This window comes from Nansenia antarctica (assembly GCF_963989245.1).
Source record: "Nansenia antarctica genome assembly, chromosome: 16".
NCBI classification, from domain to species: domain Eukaryota; kingdom Metazoa; phylum Chordata; class Actinopteri; order Argentiniformes; family Microstomatidae; genus Nansenia; species Nansenia antarctica.
Window position 1 is genome coordinate 24,643,400 of NC_137686.1, and position 14,642 is coordinate 24,658,041.

Here is a 14,642-nt window from a genome sequence, read left to right on the forward strand (position 1 = left end):
GAATTAAGTAGTGGTGCTGTGAGATCCATATCTAATATCTTGTATGACTTCCATGAGCTTGAAGGACTGCATCCATGCGGTTTGGCAATGATTCATACAATTTATTGATGAAGTCATCAGGAATAGCAAAGAAAGCAGTCTTACATGCCTCCCAGAGTTCATCAAGATTCTTTGGTTTCGTCTTCCATGCTTCCTCTTTCATTCTACCCCAGACATGCTCAATGATGTTCATGTCTGGTGACTGGGCTGGCCAGTCCTGGAGCACCTTGATCTTCTTCGCCTTGAGGAACTTTGATGTAGAGATGGAAGTATGCGATGGAGCACCATCCTGCTGCAAAATTTGACCCCTTTTATGGTTGGGAATGTAAGAGGTAGCTAATACTTCTTGATATTTTAGGCTATTGATATTGCCTTCCACCCTGCAAATCTCTCGCACACCCCCATACTGGATGTAACCCCAGACCATGATTTTTCCGCCACCAAACGTAACTGTTTTCTGGGTGAATCTCGGATCCATGCAGGCTCCAGTAGGTCTCCTGCAATATTTGCGGCGTCTGTGATGTAATTCAACCGAAGATTCATCTGAGAAATCCACCTTCTGCCACTTTTCCAGCGTCCATCCTTTTAGCAGGCTGTGGGTCTTGGCAAATGCCACACTGATTCGACCATGGAGGCCATTTCGAGACAGAATTCTACAAACTGTTCTGGTTGACACGGGGACTTGAGGTGACCAGGCCTGGTGGAGCTCTGCTGCAGTGGAAAAGGGGCTGGCCTTGGATTTTCGAGCCAACAAACGGTCCTCCCGAGCAGTTGTCTTACGGGGTCTGCCGGACCTGGGCTTGTCAAAAACATCTCCAGTCTCTTCAAATCTTTTTCTTATTCTTTGTACTTGACGCTGAGACACATTGAAGGTGTCAGCCACCTCAGCAGTGGATCTGGTCTTCAGCCTCTTGATAATCAACACTTTGGTCTCAGGGTGAATCTTAGGCATGTTGTCAGAGGTCAAGTTGCAGTTGATGTGAAGGTCTGGTGTGCTGGGGTTCTTTTTATACACACCCACTAATTGATTGATCAATTATTGATCACAAGTGAGGCTGTAATCTAGGATTGGGTGCATCATATGACAAGGCGACAAGACTTTTGTCTTTGCAAAAACTGACTCAGTGGGCTTTACCAAGCTGTGAACGTTAGAATGCTTTTCAGCAGTTTCGTTTTGCACCAAAATATTATTTCAAAAGCTGTTGGGATTGAATTTAGCCATTTCTTGTAAAAATGTTTTGATTAGAAATATATTTGAGGGGCACTTAAGGTCAACTTGTACCCAAGCGACAAGACTTTTGTCAGGGACTGTTATAATACACACATCTGAAAACATTCTGGCTGTTGTAACTAAAACGAAAGATTTGTGAGGCATATTTAGTATTTATTTTCTAATACGGCTTGTTGCTGAGTAACAATGTTTGATTCCTTTCTGTCAAAACGGCTCATCTGAAGTAAGTGTTATAAATGGCTTGACTGTCCCCATGTCACTTATGTTGGTAACTGTCAGTGGAAATTTCTAGAAGTCAGCTGATGTACAAAATGTATAAATCTTACATTGTTGAAGTCCTTGACTGTGTGTGCTACTTGTACATAAAGCATTTTGAAATTTAATCTGGGTGCGGTTTGTTATTGTTAGCTTAATTAATTTATCAAGATGCCAGAGGGAGCAGTCAAGCTATTGTCTGGCCGGCCCTTAGCCACAAGGACGCAGAGCCTGCCAACCAACCCGAGCTGCTGCCAGGAAAACGGTCCTACCTAGAGACTTGGAACAACACAGAGCTGGAGCAAGAGGAGAAATGTTTTCTTTGAACACGCTGCCCTCTTGTGTTCAGTACGAGTACTGTTTTAAAAAGCAGCTGACCTGCTTACTTCTGTGTGCTGACAGGAGAGGTGTAGCCAATAGGGAGAGAGATTACTGCTTTAGCCTTTCTGAGGTAAAGACAGAGCTTTCACCATATTGTTTACACTTCTGCTCCTAGATAGAGCGGTGGGGTATTCCATCAACATCACTAAAGGAAAATCCAGGCTTCTTTTCTCCTCACGAGACTCATCAAAATAAGCCTGGATTTTCCTTTAGTGACGTTGATGGAGTACCCCCCAGGACAGTACTGAAACACTGCCCAACAAACCAAACACATAACAACACACCCTTCAACAAGCTATGACGACCCAGGGATAGCAATGCAGTGTAAACCAGTCTTCTTTAGCCATTGACAAGATTTATTTCCAGTGTTTTAGGAGCCCCTGCCCCCCACCACCACCACTCTCTGAGGGAACAACAGGGCATGATACAAATGGTCCAGCTGTATGAAGCCTTGTTATCTCACGCAGGGCCGTCCCCCATAAGAGAACACCCCCCACGGCCTGTCCATCACACCCGCCCCTCGGCTCCACCAGCACACATCTCACAATACTGTATACTTACAAAAAACCTGGCAATTTGATGGAAAATGAGAACAGAGAGAAGGGAGAAAAAAAAAAGCAGCTAAAACATGGCATTTATATACACATTTAAGTTACTTATTTTTGTTTTTTTTACAGGAAATATTTAAAATTCAAGTTCTGTTAAAATTGAAAAATGCAAAAAAAGGAAAACAAAAAAGAAAACAAAAGTATAAAACATGTTAAGACCAGAGTTGGAATGCCTAAGGAATGGAAGCTCGGCGTTTCTCTGTGTTGTCATAAGATCGCAACCCTGTAGAATGACAGTGTGTGTGAGTCGACTGAATAAAAGTCATTCACAGTTAATAACATCTTTATGCGTCTCAACAAAGACGATATGGCACCCTTTTTTTACGCAGTACATCACGAGGCACTTCCTATTGCGAAGAAACATGATTTCTGATTTGATTATTCATATTCTTCTCCCTCTTTTTTCAGATTATTTTTGTTCTTTTCTTTTTTTCGTATCTTTTTTCCGCAGTCTGTACGGTATAACTGACCGATGCAGGAAACCACGAGCACATCAACAAACACACAGCATGTCGCATCAGAGGGGAGATGTTGTTCACTGCTCGTTTCTTTTTTTTTTTGTCACTTTTAAAAGGGTTGAATATTTTTTATTATTATTATTTTCATGACGTTTTAAGTCCAGTGTCTTCCTGTCACAATGCACCTTGGGAAAGGCCCCGTCGGTGGCACAGAGCACATTTGGCGATCCCAACACAGGCTAGCCTGAAAATAAAACACACTTCAAGTACAGATCGAGAGGGGGGGGGAGGGGGGGTGTGGGGGCGATATGTACACTTTAAAATGAGAGAACACAAGCAACTAAAGCTTTTAGTCAGTATTACAGCAAGCAACGTACATTCTTCATTTGGTTACTGAGGGACTCACTTTAAACCACCGAGAGACCCTCTTACACAAAAATAGTTCCTCTGCAATACTTTTTAAAATCGGTCCTTTTCAACTACCTCACTAGTCTTTCTCTACTTACACGTCAGTTTGTCTTTAAAGCCACTTAGCTAACCTTTTCACAATCTTTTACTCCAACACCGTAGCGTTTTACACGTTCTTTACACACCACAACTTCACAGATTCGTCAAGTTGAGCAAGAGGCCCCCCGCAATCTTCAGCATAACTGGGAATTCCGTCAGGAGTGAGGATTTAGACCCCCCCCGAACGTCCCCAAAGTCATTTGTCATGAAAAAAGGAGAAAAATCTATCAACATCAATGTTTTTTTTTTTTTTGTTCCATGCCTTTGTGTCTTGAGTGAGACATCATGTACTGTAGTACCACCCCTGTGCAGTAACCCATATTATTTTTGACACACACACACATACACACACACACACACAACTCACAGACACACTCCAGACGCCACTTCACAGTTCCGAGGACACGCTCACGTCAAGTCATATACACCGACACACATCATGAGTCTCACAGACTTACAAATACACACATATCTCACAGACAGACAGACAGACAGTGGACACACACACACTCACACACTGACACACACACACCCCCGATCCCCCCTTCACACTCCTTCCTCTCACAGGTACTGGTAGAAGCGCGAGTGGACCACCTGGGCGCCAGACAGTTTGTGCGGGTGGGCCGTGGCCGAGAGGCTCAGACTCTTCCCCTGGGGGGGGGCCTCTCCGTTGGCCAGCTCAGCTGGACGCGGTGACGGCGAGAGGGGGTCCGAGGAGGGGTCGGAAGACGAAGAGGAGGAGGGGGTGGGGTCCCGGGGAGCCTGGGGAGGAGCCAGGGGAGCAGCTTCGGGGCTGCGGAGGAGGAGCAGCGCCCCCTGGTGGTCGGAGGAGAAGTCCAGGCTGACCTCGGGGTTGCTGGCCCGGTGGCGCTCGCGGGCGATCCACTCCCGGATGGAGAAGTCCTGCGAGCTGCACTTGGGCTTCAGCCGGTCCACGGCCGACAGCTCCGCCCGGCTCCCGCCGCCCCCCAGGCCCCCCTGGTCCTGCCAGCCCCCCAGCACCGACAGCTCGGCGAAGTCCCGCTGGCCGCCCATGGTGTGGCGCCGGCGGATGTTCTTCTTCTTGCTCCGCCCTCCCTCCCCGGGGGAGCCGTTGCGCTGCGTGCCCACGCCGAACATGTCGTCCACCGACGTGCGCAGGCGGAACTTGAGCCGGTCGGTGATCTTCAGCCGCCAGGCGGGGGGCTCCGCCGCCTTCTCCGACTCGCTGCGGGACGACGAGCTCAGGCTGCCCGTGGAGCGGATCTTAGCCCCGCCCCCGCCGCCCAGGACGCACGACAGCCTGTTCGTCTCCTTGTCGCCGCGCCCCCCCCCGCCGCCTCCGTCTAACGAGGACTCGCTGTCCGACGTCTTCGACGGGCGGCCCCCCGTCTTCTTCCGGGAGAGGGTGTCGCACTCGATCAGCCGGTGGGAGGGGAGGGGCCTGGGTGCTGGAGACGGACAGCTCTCCTCCTCCTCCTCCTCCTCCGGACTCCCCACCTCCTCCTTCCCTCCTCCGCCCCCCAGGCCCGGCAGGTCGCTCTCGCTGTCCGTCTCCATGGGCCGGCCAATGCTGATCAGCTCGCTGCGCTCGTCGTCCGCGTCGTCTCCGCCCCGGCTCTCCGCCACCGAGCGCGCCTCCTCCGGGCTCAGGGCGCTCAGCTCGGCGCCCGTCAGGAAGGTCATGGAGGAGGTGGTGGAGTAGTCCGAGGTGATGGAACTGACCTCCGCCCCGGGGCCGCTGCCGGCCCCTCCCCCCGCCAGCCTCCCCCCTCCCCCGTGCCGGGCCCGGCTGGGCGCCGAGGCCTGGGAGCTGGTGCTGTTCATGGTGCCCAGGTCGGACACAGCGTCGTCGTAGACGGAGGGGGGGTCCGACAGGGACGACTGGTGGTGGTGGTGGTGGGCCGCCTGCATGCGGTAGCTGAGGCTGGGCGAGGGGGTGGTGAAGGAGGGGGAGGAGTGGGTGTGCCGGAGGACGGGGGAGCGGCCGCCGCTGCTGTGTTTGGGGGAGGGCGAGGGGGAGGGGGAGGGCTGGGACATGAGGCTGCCGGAGCGGGACTCTTTGCCGTTGGTCTGGGCGTCCAGCTGCTCCTCCTCCTCCTGCTCCTCCTCCGCCTCCCTGTCCTCCTCCTCGTCGTCCTCGGTGGTCTGGCTCTCCGGGGACCAGGGGGGGGGCTGGTCGGGGAGGAGCTCCTTCTTGGGGAAGACGGCGTCCAGGTCGTCGTCCGAGCTGCTGGGCTGGGTCTTGTCTTTGGGCTTCTTACGCTTGCGGCTCACGAAGAAGGAGGAGCGGAGCATCTCTCTGCTACACTGATCCTTCCCTGACCCCCACAAGCCCTGCTGAGAGAGAGAGAGAGAGAGAGAGGGGGGGGGGAGGGGGGGAGAGAGAGAGAGAGAGAGAGAGAGAGAGAGAGAGAGAGAGAGAGAGAGAGAGAGACAGACAGACAGATGAGAGAGAAGAAAAAAGAGAGAAAGAGAGAGAGAGAGGACACAGGGACGTCACACACCTTGAACATTTCACTCACTCACATTCTCTGTAGATCTGCTCGGTAAACGCAAACAAACGGTCACTAGTACTAGAAAGGTCACTAATATGAATATGTCTAGCTATAACATAATTTAAAAACATTGTAGAGTAAGACACATTGTAACATCATGCTTTAGGTTTGGCCATCTATCTATCCTATACTGTATTGATTGTAAGTCGCTTGTATTGATTGTAAGTCGCTTTGGAATAAGGCATCTGCTAAATGCCAAAAATGTAAAAATGTCTATATCTGAGCCGGTATGAACCCAGGAGACTCGCCTCTATGAAACTCACCTTTGATTTGGAGGAGTCACTACATGCTGAATCTGTGTGAGAGAGGAGAGAGGCGTTAGGACCCTTCTGAGACACTCTACAGCCTGTTCAACACAGCCATCAAGAGAGGGAGAGAGCGAGGGAGAGGGGGAGAGAGAGAGAGAGAAGTGAAAGGGTAGAGAGAATGACGTTCACAGAGAGAATAGACCAACACCAAGAAGAGACAGTCGAGTCGACAGCGACAGCGCCACGCTAGGAGGAAACACAGAAGACACGAGAGTAGAGGAGGAGGAGGAGGAGGAGAGAGATGACGGGATGAGAGGAAGAGTGGAAGTGGAACCTGGCACTACGACAGGAAGCGGCTCATGCTCATGTAACCATGGGGACGACGACGACAGCGACGACGACAGCACATCACGGACCACACGACGTCAAGTCACAAACGCTTTTACACACAGCCACCAGCAGAGGGCGTAGTTTCCCAACTCATAGACATCACATCTTCACAACCAGAGATAGAGGGGGGGCCAGTGCTGGACATCGTCAGTTGACAGTTGTGTGTTTAGTGGTCAACTAGACGAGAAAGCATGCTTGCCATTTTGTAATGGACAGTGGGGTTGTTGTGCAAATAGGTCAACTAGAACTAATAAATCTACTAAATCTGCCAAACCGATCAAATCAATCAAATATGAACAACCAAAGAGGAAAAAAACACACAAGACGTCAAAAAACCAAGGACTTTAAGAACAAATAAAATAAATAAATCTCCTACGTTAAAATTTAAAAAATAAACTTTTTTTTTTACTATGGAATCATCATTTTCAACATTCAAGTCGATGAATGAGTGTGTGTGCTTGAATTGGGAGTTGCGTCAAGGCTTAGATGAGGGGGGGGGGGGGGGGGGTGGGTGTGTGTGATGGTGATATGTAGATGGAGATGGCTGGTGTGGGGGTATGGAGTCGCAGTGAGGGAGGGAGGGCGGTAGGGGGCAGTGTTGTGGCTGTGGGTTGGTGTTCTGAGACTGAATGCAAAACCGTGGGGTGGCACTCTGATAAGACTATGAGAGGGTGGCGGGACACCAGCGAAACGTCAAATCTGACAGGGGGGGGTGGGGGAATGGGGCTGTGGGGGGCTATAGCTATTAGCTAACATCAGAGCCACTTGTGCAGTGCCAACACAGGCCCTTTGTACTAACAGGCTATGTGCTTGCTTACCGCCCCATTGGTGACAAACCACCTATCAATGTGTTGGTATCTAACCGCTTATCAGCTCTCCTGAATAATGTCTTACGGGTGTTTTGGTGAACAGCCAGCCCAGCCCAGCCCAGCCCAGCCCAGCCCAGACCCGTCACTACAACCCACCCCCCCCCTCCAACACCCCCACCCCTCAGACACCAAAATGACAGTTATATGCCACATGACCGGATAAGTGAACCAGGGTTTAAACCGTACCATGCTACTTGTCCTCGCGACCAGCTTTAGAGACAACAAGAGACACAGCAGAACAGGTGTGTTCAGAGACAGGAGCAACGCCACTGCTCTGTATGTCCTTCCGTTAAAGATTCCGGAGAGTATTTTCATTTTGGAATTATATGAAGAAGAAGAAGAAGAACAAGAACAAGAAGAAGGCGTGCAAACACCACAGGAAAAATATGACAAAACATCGACTTCTCTTTTTCTTTCGTTTTTTTTCCTGTCTTTTTTTTTGGGTTCTTTCTCTCCTTTCTTTTCTTTTTCCAACCCCCTCTTTTGGTCACTTTTTTTTGGGTTTTGTTTACACGAGCTGCGGGCTTCTGCAGACTAGGCAGCTACACTTGGGACAACAATCGTCCTTCCTCCTACAGTCCCAGCTGTCCACGGCGGACATTACAGAATCCACCAGTGACATCACCGAGTGATAGACGCCGCCCACTTGGCCTGCTGTCATAGATTGAGGGGGGTAATGTGTGAGTGCTGGACACAAAGGGGGACAAGGGGGGAGGAGGGGGGGGGGGAGGAGGGAGGAGGGTAGAAGAAACACACTACATACAAACGTGTCAGAGGTCAGAAGGGATATAACACTTCCTCTCTTGTTTTTCTCGTTAGCGTTGTTGTTGTTATTGTTTGTTTGTTTGTTTGTTGGGTCGTTGTTGTTTTTTTGGGGTGGGAAGAACATGCCGGGTTTATGTGGGAAGAGGAGGAGGAGGAGGAGGAGAAGGAGGGGGGGAAGAAAGAGAGAACTGAAAGAAACTGAGTCGTCTTCTCAACATATGGGGGAAAGCACGGGGGGAGAGAAATGGCATGAGCAAAGAAAAAAACGAAAAAAGATCGTAAAGCAAAAGAAAGAGGGAGAACTGGGAGAAAAGAAAGAATAACGTGTCTCGGGCAAAAGATAAAGAACGACAAAACAAAACAGAAACCCTTTATTGAAAACAAAAAAAAGGCTTTAACGTTGGCAAGCTATTTTCAGCAATTTCCCAATTGGATCACCCCCAAAATATTTAATTGAAGAATTACTAAAATAGCTTTGCTTTGCACAGAAGCACAGAGACAATTTCGGTAGAAATTAACCTTAGCATGGAAAACTAACCAGAACAATTCTATGGACTAACAAAGACACACAAATACACACAAATCTCTAAAAACATTCTTATAGAAATATATATAGGCTACATCTTTGAAAAGAAACGGTTGTGTGACCGTGTCCCTGAGGCGCATGGGTGTACTGTGGTGTGTTAGCTGTGGTGTACTGTGGTGTGTTAGCTGTGGTGTACTGTGGTGTGTTAGCTGTGGTAAACGTGGTGAAGGAGAGGTGCGGAGGAGCCCCCCCAGGTGAGTTACCTGAGACCTCCCCGGGCGAGGTGGTGCACCGCCCGATGTTGGAGAGCAGGTGGTCGATGTTTGGCACGGGCTGAGACTGCACTGTTCTCTCCTGCTCAACAGAGGTCTGAGGGCAGAAGGGAGGCGTGGGGTGGGGTGCAGAGGAGTGAGGGAGGTGAAGGGAGGTGCGGGGTGGGGGGTGGGGGTGCAGAGGAGTGAGGGAGGTGAAGGGAAAGAGTGTAGTGAGGGAAGGGAGAGATCTGCAACGCTCCAGGACCAGGAACACTCAACATTACATCCTTCTGTCCTTCTCATCCTACTGAAACATGTGTCTGTGTGTGTGTGTGTGTGTGTGTGTGTGAGGTGGATACGTGGGTGTGTGTGTGTGAGGTGGATACGTGTGTGTGTGTGTGAGGTGATACGTGTGTGTGTGTGTGTGTGTGTGTGAGGTGGATACGTGTGTGTGTGAGTGTGTGTGTGTGTGCGCGTGAGTGAGTGTGTGAGTGTACACATGTGCTGCGTGTGTGTGTGTGTGTGTGTGTGTGTGTGTGTGTGTGAGAGGAGAGAGTGTGTGTACATACGACAGGGTCGTCGTCGCCCTCCTCAGTGAAGAACCAGTCGTACTGCTGGATCAGGTTCTCTACTATCTTGCACTGGTCCGGCATGTGGTTCACCATGTTGGTCATGTTGTCCTCTGAGGTCCGGACCAGGGTGGGACCGAACACGATGGCCAGGTTACGGGGCTCCATCTGGGGGGAGGGGGGGAGAGAGCAGTGAGAGGTATCCCCCTCACACACACACACACACACAAACACACACAACACACGCGCTCAAACAACACACCTCAAACACATACACGTACATACATACATACCCTCCAACACACACGCTCCAATAACACACTTCAAACACACGCACACACACATCCTCAAACAAGACACCTCAAACACACACACACACATACACGTACATACATACATACATACCCTCCAACACACACGCTCCAATAACACACTTCAAACACATGCATACACACACATCCTCAAACAACACACCTCAAACACACTCAGCCGCATAGACTCATACCTTGTTCTTCTCACAGTTCTCTGAGACCAACTTGAGATGTCCAGAGAGGAATTTTAGGGTTTCGTAGTGATGATCAGGCAACTCAAGGATCTGCAGCGAGACAGAGAGAGAGTCATCTATGGAATAGGAACCATCGACCTGTAATAACTCAAACACTGTGACACCGAGCTCTTGTTTCTAGAATGTTTTTTTATTTGCCATGCAATCAACTTGTCAGTCAATTGTTGGAATTTGGTATTTCTTTCTCTAGACACAGGGTCAGCCATAGTCGGCACCCCTGGAGCAATTATGGGTTAAGTGCCTTGCTCAGGGGCACATGCAGCTCCCTCCTGAGGCGGGGATCGACCCCGCCCCGCTTCTAGGGCTCAATCCTCAGCTTGAACCTACCAGCCTTTTGAGCTCTTTTAACCTCTCCACTGAATCCTCTGCTCGATTGGCTTCAATAAAATCTGCATATTTTTCTGTGGAACCGGAAAAAAAAGACATAATCATGATTACAAATACAATTAAAATAAAAGTCATAATAAATATATAATAGTAAATTATATAACTCTCTGGATTTCCAACTTTTATGCTAAATGCTTTTACACGACCCCATGTCTTCGTGCGTCTCACCGTTTGTAAAAAGGGGTTCGGGAAGTTTCCGGAAAAAGGATTTGAGTAAACTGCTGATCACATTCAGGTCCCGCCATTTCTGAAATAAGATATGAAGATATAATCAATACAATATGTGCCCAAGACTTCCTTCTTTCGTATGACATTCAAGGCAGCTACATTGACAAGGCAGCATACATTGACATGGCAGTTACATTGACAAGGCAGCAGACATTGACAAGGCAGCAGACATTGACAAGGCAGCAGACATTGACAAGGCAGCAGACATTGACAAGGCAGCAGACATTGACAAGGCAGCAGACATTGACAAGGCAGCTACATTGACAAGGCAGCTACATTGACAAGGCAGCATACATTGACAAGGCAGCATACATTGACAAGGCAGCTACATTGACAAGGCAGCTACATTGACAAGGCAGCAGACATTGACAAGGCAGCTACATTGACAAGGCAGCTACATTGACAAGGCAGCTACATTGACAAGGCAGCTACATTGACAAGGCAGCTACATTGACAAGGCAGCATACATTGACAAGGCAGCTACATTGACAAGGCAGCAGACATTGACAAGGCAGCTACATTGACAAGGCAGCTACATTGACAAGGCAGCTACATTGACAAGGCAGCAGACATTGACAAGGCAGCTACATTGACAAGGCAGCTACATTGACAAGGCAGCAGACATTGACAAGGCAGCAGACATTGACAAGGCAGCTACATTGACAAGGCAGCAGACATTGACAAGGCAGCATACATTGACAAGGCAGCATACATTGACAAGGCAGCATACATTGACAAGGCAGCATACATTGACAAGGCAGCATACATTGACAAGGCAGCTACATTGGCAAGGCAGCATACATTGACAAGGCAGCTACATTGACAAGGCAGCATACATTGACAAGGCAGCGTACATTGACAAGGCAGCTACATTGACATGGCAGCATACATTGACAAGGCAGCATACATTGACAAGGCAGCTACATTGACATGGCAGCATACATTGACAAGGCAGCTACATTGACAAGGCAGCTACATTGACAAGGCAGCAGACATTGACAAGGCAGAAGACATTGACAAGGCAGCATACATTGACAAGGCAGCATACATTGACAAGGCAGCTACATTGACAAGGCAGCATACATTGACAAGGCAGCTACATTGACAAGGCAGCTACATTGACAAGGCAGCTACATTGACAAGGCAGCTACATTGACAAGGCAGCTACATTGACAAGGCAGCATACATTGACAAGGCAGCATATGTACGATATGTATGATTCTGTATGTGTGTGTGTGTGTGCGCGATCAGGAGTACCATCCAGATATGACAATCAAACGGATATAGAGACTAATACGAGTATGACGACTCTGGCACACCCCTAGTGTGTGTGTGTGTGTGTATGTGTGTGTGTGTGTGTGTATGTGTGTGTGTGTGTGTGTGTGTGTGACTCACGTCTTCCTGGATGTCGATGTCGTTCAGGCCTTGTCTGTTCAGCTCCTCCTGCATGCTGGAGATGGCAGCGTTGTTGCCAGGCACCCTGTAGATGCCTGTGTACTCCAGACCTCTCTCCTCCACCAGCTTACAGCACACGTCCACGATCAGAGGGACAAACTACACAGACACACACACACACACACACACACACACACACACACACAACATAAAACCTTTAGTGCACACATCGGATGAACACACAGACACACACACACACACCCCCGACTTCCAAATGAACAAACTAACACACAAGCACGCACACACAAACCTTTCGTATAAACAAACTACAACACACACACACACACTCGATACATACATCAACAACATATCCCAGGGCTCGACATTAAGGCTTGTCCGCTTGTCCGGGACAAGTACATTTTATGTTCGGACAAGTGGACTTCCTCCTGCAGTTGTCCGATGGACAAGTCAAAACTAAAAAAGAAATCAATATGTATTAATATCTGCAAAACATTAATTCCTCCTTCCGATCTGAATAGTAAAACAAAATATTACAAGCAAAGCGATGCCGCGCCTCATTCTCGCTGAGGCTATTTCAGTCTCTCGTAGTTCGTTATCGTCGATGTTATAGAGTAGTTCATTCATAGTTCGTAAATTCGCTCAGAGCGCCAGAGCGCACACTGCGTTCAACGTCATAAAGAGACCAAGTAATTTGATTGGACAAAAGGCATTCCATGAGTGCTGATCAGATTCCAGAGCGAGTTTACGAACGCAGCCATAGTGTAGCCTACGTTGTGGGTCGCCTGTCACTAGTGCCATTCGTGTGAACGCGTATTCGCTTCTTCTCAATGCCGCTTATTTTCATGTAGTTCGATGCGATCGTATATTTTAGGTTTGAAGTTTTAAGACTAGCACACCGCAATGCGAACTTCAGAATGACACTAATGATAGATTTCTCAATTTGAATATAGGATACTATCCAAAAGCTAGCAAATAAGATTGCTTCCATTGGGGAGGGACTATAGTTACAAACATGTTTAGATATTCATCCCTTTTGTGGCCAATCTTAATCTAAAAGGGTTAGGGTTAGGGTAATCACTGATTACCCCATCGTAACAATTTTAAATAATTACAAAATATTGTTTAATTAATACATTTGAAAATTAAGGATCATCATTATCATCATGATCAAATCAATAGTAGTCAAATGTGTTATTTGCATACACATACACTCACTGGCCACTTCATTAGGCACACCTTGGGGTTGGACCCCCGCTTTTGCCTTCAGAACTGCCTTCATTCTTCGTGGCATAGATTCAACAAGGTGCTGGAAACATTCCTCAGAGATTTTGGTCCATATTGACACTATAATATGACGCAAAAGCCCGTCTGGCACCAACAACCATGCCAGGTTCAAAGTCACTTAAATCACCTTTATTTACCATTCTGATGCTTCTTGGTTTGAACTTCAGCAGATCGTCTTGACCATGCCTAAATGCATTGAGTTGCTGCCACATGATTGGCTGATTAGATATTTGCATTAACAAGCAGTTGAAAAGGTGTACCTAATGAAGTGGCCGGTGAGAGTATAATAAATTATTATTACGGTAATATTTATTGCTTTTTCAAAATCTTTGGATTTGGACAAGTAACTTGAGCTCTCGGACAAGTACAAGATAAGTTCACTTGTACCTGAAAAAGCTTAATGTCAAGCCCTGTATCCCCTCGCCCCCTCTCTCCTGCCCCCCCCCCCCCCCCCCCCCCCCCCACACACACACACACACACACACGCACACACACTCTCTTACCCTGTTAGTCTGGGCGGGGGGGCAGTCGTCCAGGCGGACCCCGAAGGTGCTCCCGGCCGAGGACTTCTTCTCAAAGGGCTTCCTCATGATGCCGGGGATCCCCATCCTCCACGTGCCTTTGTCCCGCGGCGGGCTCGAGTCATCTGACCACACACACACACACACACAAACACACACACACACACACACACACGATGAGTCTGAGCTCCACCATACCCGCACATGAGACCAGGCGACCAATCTTAACTGCTGATGCCAGCTTCAGAAAGCCATTAATGTTTTTAACAGAGCTCATTTCCCAGAGACCACCTGGGTCGACCATTCACACGGAAGGGACTCATTTTTCATGGAGTCGGCACTTTCAAGGCCACTTCTGATCTGTTCAGGTCCGTTGTATTAGAGAACTAAAGTGCACCTCAAGCACAGTACTTGATTATATAAATGCATGTTACGCATTTTTTCCCTAGATCAAAAAATTCTAAATACAACCACAGTAACATCACCTCCGGTTTCAATAGTTTGAACCGTATCCAGCTGTGCTACATGAAGCTGTAGGTTTACGCCCTGTGTGTGTGTGTGTGTGTGTGGGGGGGGGGTGTTACCTTTGAGATTCCTCCTGTCC

At 48.5% G+C, this 14,642-nt stretch overlaps 1 protein-coding gene across 1 annotated transcript in view; it reads right to left on the reverse strand.

The window, feature by feature from the left end:
• Positions 1–2,534: 2,534 nt before the first annotated feature.
• The window catches only part of arhgap21b (Rho GTPase activating protein 21b), a 55,628-nt gene continuing 43,520 nt past the window's right edge, over positions 2,535–14,642 (reverse strand). The window contains exons 15-24 of the mRNA XM_080547080.1: positions 14,623–14,642; positions 14,021–14,163; positions 12,213–12,371; positions 10,758–10,836; positions 10,530–10,603; positions 10,143–10,232; positions 9,638–9,805; positions 9,078–9,183; positions 6,280–6,311; positions 2,535–5,798 (exon numbers count right to left, since the gene is read on the reverse strand). The exon at positions 14,623–14,642 is cut by the window's right edge and continues 111 nt beyond it. Of these exons, the coding sequence (XP_080403206.1) occupies positions 4,041–5,798; positions 6,280–6,311; positions 9,078–9,183; positions 9,638–9,805; positions 10,143–10,232; positions 10,530–10,603; positions 10,758–10,836; positions 12,213–12,371; positions 14,021–14,163; positions 14,623–14,642 (2,629 nt within the window). The 3' untranslated portion in view covers positions 2,535–4,040. The remainder of the gene's footprint in view (positions 5,799–6,279; positions 6,312–9,077; positions 9,184–9,637; positions 9,806–10,142; positions 10,233–10,529; positions 10,604–10,757; positions 10,837–12,212; positions 12,372–14,020; positions 14,164–14,622) is intronic.